This window comes from Contarinia nasturtii, unplaced genomic scaffold (genome assembly GCF_009176525.2).
Source record: "Contarinia nasturtii isolate CC-2019 unplaced genomic scaffold, AAFC_CNas_1.1 Cnas_scaffold_1240, whole genome shotgun sequence".
Taxonomy (NCBI): Eukaryota; Metazoa; Arthropoda; class Insecta; order Diptera; family Cecidomyiidae; genus Contarinia; species Contarinia nasturtii.
In genome coordinates, this window is record NW_022198581.1 from 770318 (window position 1) to 782530 (window position 12213).

The 12213-nt window shown below is 32.0% G+C and overlaps 1 protein-coding gene across 3 annotated transcripts in view; it reads left to right on the forward strand.

The window, feature by feature from the left end:
- Positions 1–12213, forward strand: part of LOC116345054 (zwei Ig domain protein zig-8) — a 107688-nt gene that overhangs the window by 67184 nt on the left and 28291 nt on the right. For all 3 annotated transcript variants that reach the window (XM_031774099.1, XM_031774097.1, XM_031774098.1), the window contains 2 exons: positions 5557–5634; positions 6793–6925. In XM_031774099.1, coding sequence (XP_031629959.1) covers positions 5557–5634; positions 6793–6925 — 211 coding nt within the window. The remainder of the gene's footprint in view (positions 1–5556; positions 5635–6792; positions 6926–12213) is intronic.

Below are 12213 nucleotides of genomic sequence, written 5' to 3' on the forward strand. Positions count from 1 at the left end.
TTATAGAATACCTACTATCGTTATTCAACAAGCGTCGTTTGAGCCATGTACTTTTTATGCATTTCACCATCAATGAAATAAATCTGTTTCACTTTTCAAATTACCACAGAAAATAACTGCAAAATACGAGGTAAATGCGAATCAACTTGTACTCAATGATAATAATAAAAAAAATCGGATTTATGGTAAAAACGAACGCGTAATAAGAAACTTCGTTGCTCCTAACAAATTCCACTAACTTGGCAAATTAGATCTTAAATCGTTATGTTTGTTTGCAAGAAGCACAAAAAGAAGAAGAAGATATTTGTATTCCGAAAATAAAATGCCACCAGATGTTTCTTACTACTTCAAAACTCATCTTAAAACTCACAAGTGCGTTGTTTTCATGTGCATTTTTTTTCCCCAGACAACAGCAAACCAACGAAATCCAATCGATTTCTTGTTTTCTCATTGTTGGTATTGTTGTCATCACTGTCGAGCATTTTTCCGGTTTATTCAAAAATTTGACGAATAATTGCCAATTGTAGTACCCAGGCGAAAATCAGCAGTAAAATTCATTGCGAAATATGGTTCTGTTATTCATATTGAGTCTCGGTCAACTTGCTCTCGTTCTGCCTTATTTGTTCATTCTTGACCAATGCCACGAATTGAAAAACCGTACTAATTGCGGACTATTATATGAGCTTTTCTGATGTGTTTCGTTTATATTTTACAACTCACATGTTCATTGAAAGAGCATAATAGTGTGCACTTCACAGTGAATTTTACAGATGGTTTTCGCCTGAGTATCGTACGTGGTTTGGGTCAACAGTTCCAGGGGGTGTATTTTTCAAATCTCCTGAGGCATTTCATGAAAAATCCTATCAAGATCGAATGCAATTTTCTTCTAGGAAAACGCTATCAAATCAAAAGAATTTACCGAAAGTCCAGTCTATCTAGTGAATGAAAGAAATGGCCGAGAAGGAGTCCTTGATGAAGTTTTTTTGAAAACCTAGAAAACACATCTCCGCCCGAGTATCATTCAGTTTCACCCATTTGGATTGGATTTTCCATTTCTTTATGCACATCTGTAGCTGTTTTTTACCACGAATCAAATTGAAAGAGAGAAAACAAACCATATTATTCTTAAAGCAAAAGAATCACGAAGAAGGAAAAGATATTGTGCCATTGAGAAAGAGAAAAAATTCACAAGAAACGTTTAAGCATTCAAATTGAGTCATATCTTTAACATTCTGCTGAAATGATTAGAGGCAAACCACTGAAAAAATACCATCCAACAGATTCGAAAATTAGAAGTGAATGGCATCGAAAATGTGAAAATAGCCAAAAAGCATCACATTAAATGTGTCGCATCATCTGTCTAAAATATTAACATATATATAAAGAAATATACACTGCCAAGATACTTGGTAGTTGGCATTAGTGCTTGATGTATATAAACCACAATGAACGATCCCAATGATAGAACTTAAAACAATAAACAATGTACTAGACCATGTATTTCGATTCCCGTAAAATCAGCAGAAAAAAGCACATTTCACATAAAATAGAATGTTTGCCAATTAAATTTTCCGATGAAGAACAATGCGTAAATTGGTGTTTGGAATTTAAAAACAAAAGTTTACTATACATGATAAAAACAAAACGATTTAAAAGCTTGATGATACATCAAGCAAAATGTCATTTTCACTTTATCGCATTCATTCTATGACAATGTGCTTGAAAAGTTTCGTTCGGCTAACAGTAGAATTGAAAAAAAAAAAGTATGAAATATCTTATAGTCTTATTCGGAGTTTTTTTATACGTTTAAATCCAATGCTCATTGCTCACAATTTCAACCACTTTTACTTTGGACTTTTTTCCCTAATGCTTTGCACCACTCTGCCTGTCTGCCGCCCCATTCTGTTCGTATGAATCTCTTCGATGTGATGTTGTCTGAACTGTGTGTCATGTTGATATTTGGCAAATTATGCAGTTGGCGCTTGAAATCTTTGCCAGAAAATATTGCTAAAGCGAATTGAATTGTTGAAATGGAATGTTATGTGCACGAAAAAGCAACGAAAATTCAAACATTCATGCGAAACATTTCGTTTTGTATGCTTTACACTGGAAAAAAAGAACAAAGAAAAAAGATTTAAAGAAAAAGCATAAGGAAGGAAAAAAATTGCAAAAGAATATTCTTGGTTAAGCAAATGCTACTAACGTACCTTCAATCGTTCCATTGAAGAAGTGTGCACGAGTAGCGAGTACGCGCAATAAACAAGGCAGTTATAGAAACTGATTTTTTTTTATTATTTCACACTAGACGTGGATGCCGATGTTTTTTTTAGTTTTCGGCGATTCGGATTCACAGTGAACAAGCCGAAAGATCCGAAGCATCTAACGGAATACACATTAATAGCTTATGCATTTCATTTTTCTTCAAGGGGCTAACTTCAGAATTATTGGGAGAGACGCCAAAAGCACACTTTGAGCAAATTATTGGTTGAAGAATTATTATGTATTCAACACTGGAGTGAAAAAAAGGGCACTTCAATTTATATTTTGCTCACGAAATTGCCGGTTTTTTTGTAACCCCTTGTTTTTCTTCACAGCTTTTTCTTTCTATTTTCATCATTCTTCTCGTTGTGATTGACTTCTCTCAATCTCTGCTATTTTTCTTATATTGCAGCACAAAGGCTCTCTGTCCAACTCAGTTTTAGCTGTCACATCTTTTCACACAGTCGTCTATTTTTTTCTGTCGTCGTTGTCAACAGCTTGCCATTGACTTTACACATTCTTTTTTATCACCTCTGAAAATATATATTCTCCCTTTTTCCCTCCTCCATTTTGGCATCCATCAATAGTTTTTCGCGCAAGCAAACTTGTCCGATTTCTTTCTTGCTTTGACTTACAAATCCCTCCATCACCAACAACATTCTCTCGAATCTTTCGGTTTTTATGTTGTTTTTATCAACCGATGCTCACTTTTTCTCCGTTCCTGCTTTTGTGGGTTTTCAAACGTTGACAGAAAAAGAAAGCGGGTAATCTTTTGTTATTCCATATTTTGCATCAATTTTCAAACCAACACGATGTTGTGCATATTTATTTCAGGAAAAAAGACAAATCTAGCTCAATGCAAGTACTAAATGGTGCAATTGACAGTCGCGCATATAGATAAGACAAAATTCATTTTTCATAAAGATTTAAAAAGACATTTGGTACTTTCTCCAAATGATGCGCTAAATGGGATTTTGGTTATTTTTTTTTGTAGCCCAATAGACTGTTACGGTTTCTTTATTTATTCCGGGTGAAGATTTTAAAAATGTTTATAAAATCTCAAAAATAAACCAGGAAAAAAAATTGAAAATTATCATTTTTACAAGTGTATATTTATTTATATTTTATTTGTATATAAGTTTAATTTCTTTAGCTGTGGTAAGCAAACAGAAATTCAAATGCTAGGGGCTTAATTCAAAATTTTCAACAACTGAATTCTATAATAATATCCAAATTAACTGAATTTTTCAGCAAACGAATGAATTCCGGTGAATTCTACGGCGAGTTCATTTAAATATGTGAGATAGTGGTGAATAGTTTCTGTTGGCAATTACTGCCATATTTATATTTTGTGTAACAAAATTGCAAATGTTTTTTATATTTTTTTAATAAAAATTAATTTTATTTTCAATTTTGAGCGATTTTCTATCGAAAACAATCGGAAATATTGAAAAAATAATAAATTAAAAAATATTGCGGTTATCATAACCTCACTTTATTACTTTGACACATTTCATTCTATTCACACGAATTCACCGAACTCATCAATAACCACTCGATTCAAAAGTGTGAATTTACGTGAATTCCTGTGAATTTTTTTGCCGTATTAAGCCCCTAGTTCAAATGTTAGGAACGATTGGTTCGAAAAAAATGATTTTATGTTATATGCTCTTTAAAAGAACGCAAAATATTTCCGTGCGAATAAATGACAGTTTTTCTCATATTTAAATAATGTAAAAAAAGTCTTATAAGGAATGAGATGACGTAAGACCACAGGTGTTCATATGGGAAAAATGAATAGTCTGATGTACAGGTAGTCTGTTGAACAACATCCTTTTGATGGATTCGAAAATATATATATATACATATCGGAATGTTTGAATGGTTGAAATTACAGCATACGAGAAATATATTTATGAGAAAATTCATCGTCACTCGAGTAAATTGAAAACTGGCACGAAAGGCGATTGAAGGAAGCGAAAGAGAGAGCAGAGAAAGAGAATGAAAGTGAGCAGTAAATGAGCATCACTTACTCAAACATGCTCAGCTGATGTGAATGAGAAAAATGTGCATGGAGAGGGTGAGACTAACGGAAAACCAATATAAATATCAATTGTTATTATGATCCATCTAAATGAAATAAACTATGCAAAACGAAATACATAAAATCGCAAGCAATTTTAAATATATGCATTTTATAAAACCCTAAACCATTGTCTTTACAATTCACACATACACACACAGCAAGCACACTCTGCATATTCCATGACCAAAAATAGTGACGAATAAAATACGAAGTATTAAGAATGCGATATTCACATGTGAATTATAAACACATTTTTCCACATCACTTCAAACTAAACATTGTGATTACAGAAAAATGGCGACACAACGATGTTGTATTCAATTTATTACATTGTGAATTTATTGCCGTACAAATACAATAACATACATCGGTTAAAAAGTTCAGCAAAAAAAAACCATGAGAATGCAGTGTGTACATCGGTATTTTTGGACTGTCACCGCATGAAATTCTAGATATAATGATGTGGAAGTTAGAATCCATTATATTGAGCCGTTTTATCTCAATGAAATTTTGATAGGAGCACATTTTTATGAGTACTGATCATTTTATGTCACATTTGTATCCATAAAAATGTTGCAACGATTTCTGACGTATTTTAAACATTTCAATAAAAAAACGCATTTAAAATCAACATTTCAGCTGTGACCAAATAAAAATGAAAGAGATTATTTCATTATGAAATCTAATTTAAAGTAGATAGCTTAACAAACATATACACCATTACAAATATATACTACAGGTATAGATATTGCAGCTACGTTGAACAATGAGTCCGGTATATTCATAATTAATTCATCGCAGAGGAGAGAGCAAAACATCTCATTTCAACTATTATCTTCTGATGACGCATCAATTATACAGCACACGCAATTATTATTTTTTCCCTTGATGAACTATGCTAGATTATAATCATGTTCGGCTACAAATCTCCATCGTCTTAATTACTTGCACGTCTTGATAAGAACATTAAACATAATTAAATATCATTTTGCCGAGATTTATGTACATCAAAATGCATCATTTTCTTATGGAAAGTTTCCAATTACCATCAAAAGAGACCGAAAGAGATTTATAAATAAGAAATAACCACAAGCGAATGTATTTATCTTTGATAAAAATTTATGAATGATTTCGATGTTTTCATCATCGTTGCCAGAGTGAAGTACTCAAAATAATGCGATTTTTCCCCTTATTCTACCATACCATTTCAGGTGAGCTGGATAAGAGCGAGAGACCTTCATATCTTAACTGCAGGTACAGCCGTCTACACATCTGACCAACGATTTCAGGTACATAAAGCAAATGATTCACAAATCAGAAACGAATTTCGATTCGTTTTTATTACGAATCATCAAATTTCCATTAAGTAATATTTTGTGTATAAAAAATGTGGGGCTTTTGAAATGAATGCCAATTGATTATTGCTACAAACAATTCGATGACGTACACATGATTTTTTCCCGCAAATTTGTTGACGCAGAGAAAGCAGAAATTTTCTAAATTAAAAAAAAAATCTGAAATTGTTCGAACATGCAGTTGTTAATAACATAGTCAATTCAGACTTATAAAAAACATGTTGGAATTGATTTATTCTACGACTCTTAATGTTTAACAGTTATGTTTGTTGTTCATTTACAAGGGCTCGTGGCACAGTTTAATTGAATCTAAACATGAAATCGTTTGAATGAGAAATACCCAAGGGGGTGGACATGATTCAAATGATTCGTTGTAATTCATTTGTGATTTGAATGATTTGAATCTAATTGACAAGTGACTTTACAATACTAAAAAAAGCATAAAATTCTATATCAATATTTGTTTTTTTTTTTAAGCAAGCAAAAACCTTTTTTTAATTAAAAAAATCAAGTATATTTCGTTTATAGTTAAAACACATTTCGAAAATATTAAATCTCCTTGTATTTTTATTCTTTAACTTGATATTTTTTTTGATATAACATGCATGCAAACATCGATAGTCAACTTCACTGTAAAGCGTCACACGAACTGTCAAGCGTTGATTTGAAATGATTCGAAAAAATTCAAAATGATTTGAAATATTTATGATTTACTCGCAATAATTTAAAGAGATTTATTTTTTTCGTATAGATTTGTTCTTTTGGATTGCGTGTCTACCCCCTAGGAAATACCTAAATGGTTCCTCCAAACCATAATTCCATATATTCTTATTAATAAGTATAACAACCATTTCCATTCATCATTTTGTGGTCGATCTGTTTTCTTTTTTGTCATTGAGTGTGTCTATAGCAATAAATTGGCGACATAATTTGCTCGTTTTTATTTTGTCATCCATTTGATGTATTGTAATATCATTGTGTGATAAATAATGGAAAAAAGGGGATTGTTCTGAATTCTTTTTTTCAAATCCTTTTTTTTATGTTCTTTTTGTTCACACATTTTTCTTATTCTTTGCACATCGTGTCACACAGGTTCAACGACCACAAAACTCCACGTTATGGACGCTCCAAATAAAATATCCACAACTGCGAGACGCTGGTATCTACGAATGCCAAATTTCGGCCGAACCAAAAATGTCGTTACAATACACATTGAATGTTATAGGTAAGTGGTTTTTGGAATCTCCTTTTTATAAGCTATTGTACTGAACCAGCCATTGAATGTGATATCATATTCCCACGCACACATGGATTGTCTTTCGACCATTTAAGTGGATGTCTTTTATTTTATTAGGACGGACAGTTTGAGTGAATGATTTCACTGTAATGGAAGCGCAATATGTATATTTTGATCAGAGTTTCTCACCAGACAGTTTTATGTGAAAAAAATCGAAAAAAAAAAACATCTAAATACACTAATCTCGTATATTTACTGAAAATTTGTGAATTAGGGCAGATAGAAATTGCTTTAATAACTTACAAACGGTCATAGGACAAGTATAGTTGTCAGACATTGAATGGCGCTGTATCTATCCTATAAACATCGAACTAATGAAAATGTGTGGTAGTTCATGTCTTATTTAATATACAATAGTGGAAATTTATCCAATGCACAAACCATTTCTTCTAGTTCCTCACCATTTCTTCTAGTTCCTCTTACATTAGTGTAGGGGGATTCTTCTAAAGTTCAGAGAATGACGTTTGCATATAAATACATGTAAAAGACACTTTTAGGCTCGTGCTATGCAAACGGTGTTATGAAAATAAGAGAAAAAAAAAATAACTTTTTATGCATGATTTTACGCGCTACCATTTTATTTCGTCTTTTCGTCAAAAATAAAGTTTGAAGTAAGAAGCTGTCTTACAATAATGTTCTATGTGATATACGTGTCTTGTTTTTATTGTGATCACGTTAGAATCGACATAAATTTTAGGTAGATTGTGTATAAACCATCCGAAATGGGATGAAACAGTTTTTGAAAGGATTTATTCAGTTAAGTAGCTCCATATATTTCCACAAGGACGAGATTCACATAGATTCCTTAAAATAAAATAAAAATCGCAGTTCTTAACGAATCGAAAATCGATTCTGCGTAATAATTTCTTTTACCTTTGATGGATCCATATGAATAATTGATGAAATAAATCGAAACGTCCGAGGAACATGGAATTTGGTGTTGGTGACACACTCAAGAAGATCAAATATGCGATTTCACGTAATTTGATACTTTTTTTACATTTATTGAGTGTTGGAAAATTTATCTAGCGGTATTCCCTGCAATAAATCTTTAAAAAAAATATTGTTCAGGAATCACTGAAACACAAGTAAATATAAAAACGAAAAAACTGCCAGAACAAGAAAAAAGGTGTAGATTATAAAGTAAAAAAGCGACATATGGAATGGGATTTGTAAGTGCAAAATAACAATGTGATTCTGATTGACTTTTTTTTAATAAATTGGCCCAAAATCCCGAATACGCATTGAAAAAACGTACATGATAAATACTATCCTGAGCCTCACGTACAGTGCGTAAGATTTTGGCGTTTTTTTTTTCTGAATTCGAATGTTTTTGTTGGTATTGTGAAAAGTGTTGAATTGAAATCAGAATTAGCATTCACACCAAAAGCTTGAATAATATGACATTCTTGAGCAACCACCAACCTCCGGTTGTGTATACATATGAAAATGTAAAGAAAACATGTACGTGTGTAGACGAGAATAAAATTGGGAACAGCGCGGTTTGTAATGCGGTTTTGTCTATTCCCACTTCAATTCTCATCGACACGTATCATTTGAGCTTATTAGCAAGACGACATTTGAATGGCAAGGCTCTCAAATATTATCAATAAAATAACTATTACACAATAATGGTATCATATTGTTGTTTGATAAGAAAGAACATCAAATAAAAAAAATCATATCTGTGATTATCATATCATTTGGCGCCAATTCATTATCTGAAATCTATTGCTAATTCTGGAACACAATATCACGAATTAAACGAGAAACTAATTTGAAAATACTTTTATTTGAAATACGCTGTTTTATCACATACAATTTAAGTTGAAAAAAGTCATCATACACAACAAATATTTTTCAACACTGTCATTTTTCATATTTCACTTCATATCATTAATAAGTAATAAGAAAAGACAAGCGGTTGCGTGGGCCGGCCCTTTTTCGATCAAATTTATTAGATGAGATTATACATATTTCAGTTAGAATTGGTAGTTTATAACCTCTCGACGATGCTACATCAACTTATGTGATAAGTATAGTATGCAATGTACACCAACACGATTATCCATCTACAGTAAAACCTCAGCTAAAATTATCAATAGAATACACAAACTTTACCATATCTGTGAAATTGCATCACTATGAGTTAGTTAACTTTAATTTGAAGATGAACTGTCGCTCGAAACGATGGAGCTGCTTATAGAAGAGCGTTTTCTAAATGTATAGTTACAACCTGCACTTTGTAAAATTACCCTTCAATCCATTTATATTTATAAAAATGCATGAAACTTTTCATTTTTTGGTTAAAAAAAAAATGCATGAAAATGTATTTTCCACTGTCAACAAATCAGCATTTATTTCCTCAGTTCGAGAAAAATAGCCGTAATCTGGGTTTAGTGAAACTTTTTTTGGCTCAATTTAATTCCTCTATCAAATGGTTTTGCTGTACTTTGTATGTAAAATGTTTTCTTCACAAAATGCTGTCAACTTCATTAATGTAAATACGAATGATAGACAAGTATGCGTTTCTCATTCTCATACACAATGAGAATGTGGTTTTGAGCGAACGTGAGTTCAAGATTGTGCAATATGTACACTATGACACGAACGAATATCGAGAGAAAAAAAAATGCCATTTTTGAAAATTTGTTTAAACAAATAAACTACATGCAATACACCAAATAACTTGAATCGAATTCGTTCAAAATAACAAATTCGTGGATTATTCGGTTGTGAGTGTCGTGAAACATAATGCGAACCATGTATGTGACCATGTTTTTGATGGCATTCAATGTACGATGAACTATATTAAATTTTGGGAAGCATCGCATTCAAAACACATTCATCGGTTCAACATTAGGCCTATAACACGTATAAGTGTACCATCCACCCATATGTATCCACATTGAATTGGGTATCATTAGTTATTCTGACTATCACATTGCGAACACGTTCGGTGTTAGTTTTGGTTATTGATGCCATAATCCTGTTTTTCATCGTGAATATCATTGAAGTGATGCAATATCAAACATGTAATACGTATTCAAACAAGATACACAAAGAGAATAGAAACAAAAGAATGGCTACTAGTAATTTTGTGGCCACTTTAACATATACCAACTAATGCACAAGTGGTTACATGAGGCACGGTCATTAAACCGATAAAGAAAATCACAGGAGCTTTAGAAACTCAGTGAACGGACCCGACAGAAAGAGGAAGAGAGAGAAAATCCAATAAACTTTTAATGTCTTTACATATTGTCGAAAGTTTTGACCCATTTGAACCATCATTAAAATGGTTGATTGCAATGTAGACGATATTGGTTTTTCATTCAATATTATTACAGCACGAGCAAATCATCTTATGATTGGATTTTCATAATCACATATTGAGAAAGAATACGGGAACTGTGGGCTTATTTTGTTTGGTATTTTAAACAACGATGAAAGATTTGGAAAGAAAAAAAATCGCTGCCTAATAATACCTAATAACTACCTAATTTGTTGTTCAATTATATTGAATGATAATATTTTGTTTGTATCACACACAATTTTCGATGTTAACGATAAATGTTAATGTTTGTTGATTGGAGATGATATGGTAAAGGAGAGAGAGGGGGGGGAGGGGGTGGAGATAAGAAGTAGATGTGCGTTGTCGTATTTGAATTTATGATTTTGATACGATTGATAGCAGTAGCGTATGGTCAGAGTTGTTTTTGATTATAAATTGGTTATTATTATATAATCATAACGAATGTTACAATTAATACAAATTAGATTCGAAAACGGCAATTATAACCAATAAGTGGTAGCAAATCAATTATATATTCAAATTAGAGGTTTCAACGGAGTCTCGACCTGAATGCTTGATTGACAACCACTCGAGGCCGATGGTGAAGATCGGTGCTGATACTTCAGGTGTTCGGACTTTCTACCATTATCATTCGGTGTGTTACATCAAACCGTGTATTTTTATACAAATCACTTAGAAAATATTATGAAAAACAGAAAAAATAAAATAATTCTTTTTCTTATACTTCAAAATGTTCAATTTTTAGTGTTTTTGATTTGATAAAAGCTAGATTCATTTTTAATCCAAGTACAAAAAATCACGAAAATTAAACAAATCCTGAATTTCTCGATTTTTGTTTTTTCGGGTTTCAGGAAAATAGTTTTGGTTTCGGTCGGACTCGGATCGATTTTATTGTCCGCCTGAGACCCCTTGATTCAAACTCAACAACGAACTATTTAAATTACAATGTCATGCACCCTAATTTGGCGGAATAATTGTGGGTTTCATTACAAAATATGAAAATAAAATTACCATTTTCCTTGTATATAATAATTTTCAACCTATATAAATTGAAATGAAATTTGATAATCTGTTGTAAGTTCTAAGATAAGTCTACTTGAGTCAATATTATGTTTTATATGAAACAGATAAAACTACCCATATTAAATATGTTCGGCCCAAAAGTTCTAATTAAAGTTTCCATTTGAAGTGCGATACGTAACATTCGCATCGCGTGTCATATTCAAGGCGAAACAATTTTATTTGAATGTGATTTTGGTGACGGTCATTATGTGCAATTCAATCGCAGTAATGTTTGGAGAAATATCGTATTTATGGTAACCGATTGGCTCCATGGTATTCAAATATTCACATTGATTCAATTATAGCATCATGTGTTCCAGTTTTATTTTTGATTTCTTTTTTTTTCCATTCGAAAATTAGCCATAACGTTGATTTTGTCTATTTTCACAGAATTGGTTTAACTGCACTCGTGAAATGAGAAAAAAAGATATACGAAAATCCATCGCACAGTATATAGAAAAAAGAAAACATTCCAATTGCAAATTGTCTAATGTTTGTTTAATCCATATTCGACGTTGTACAGCGTTCAACAGTGCTTCAATATTCGATCATTGGTTGGAATTGAATACAGTCCAAATATCTGCATCCAACAAAAGGCTTATACTATACCTGATGTTGCTATTGTATTCCAATTAAAAGACGGATCGAAGGATTATTCACGGACGCGCAATGCTTCCCAAATTTGATTGCTCGATTTATACGTCGGATTCGTCTGGCTTTAGTATGTACACAATTGATTAAATTGATATCTAATTGAATGATTGAAAGAAATCAGAGGCAAAATCAAAACTAGGAAAATACATGGAAATTCCACCGTATACAGTCGACGTATATAATG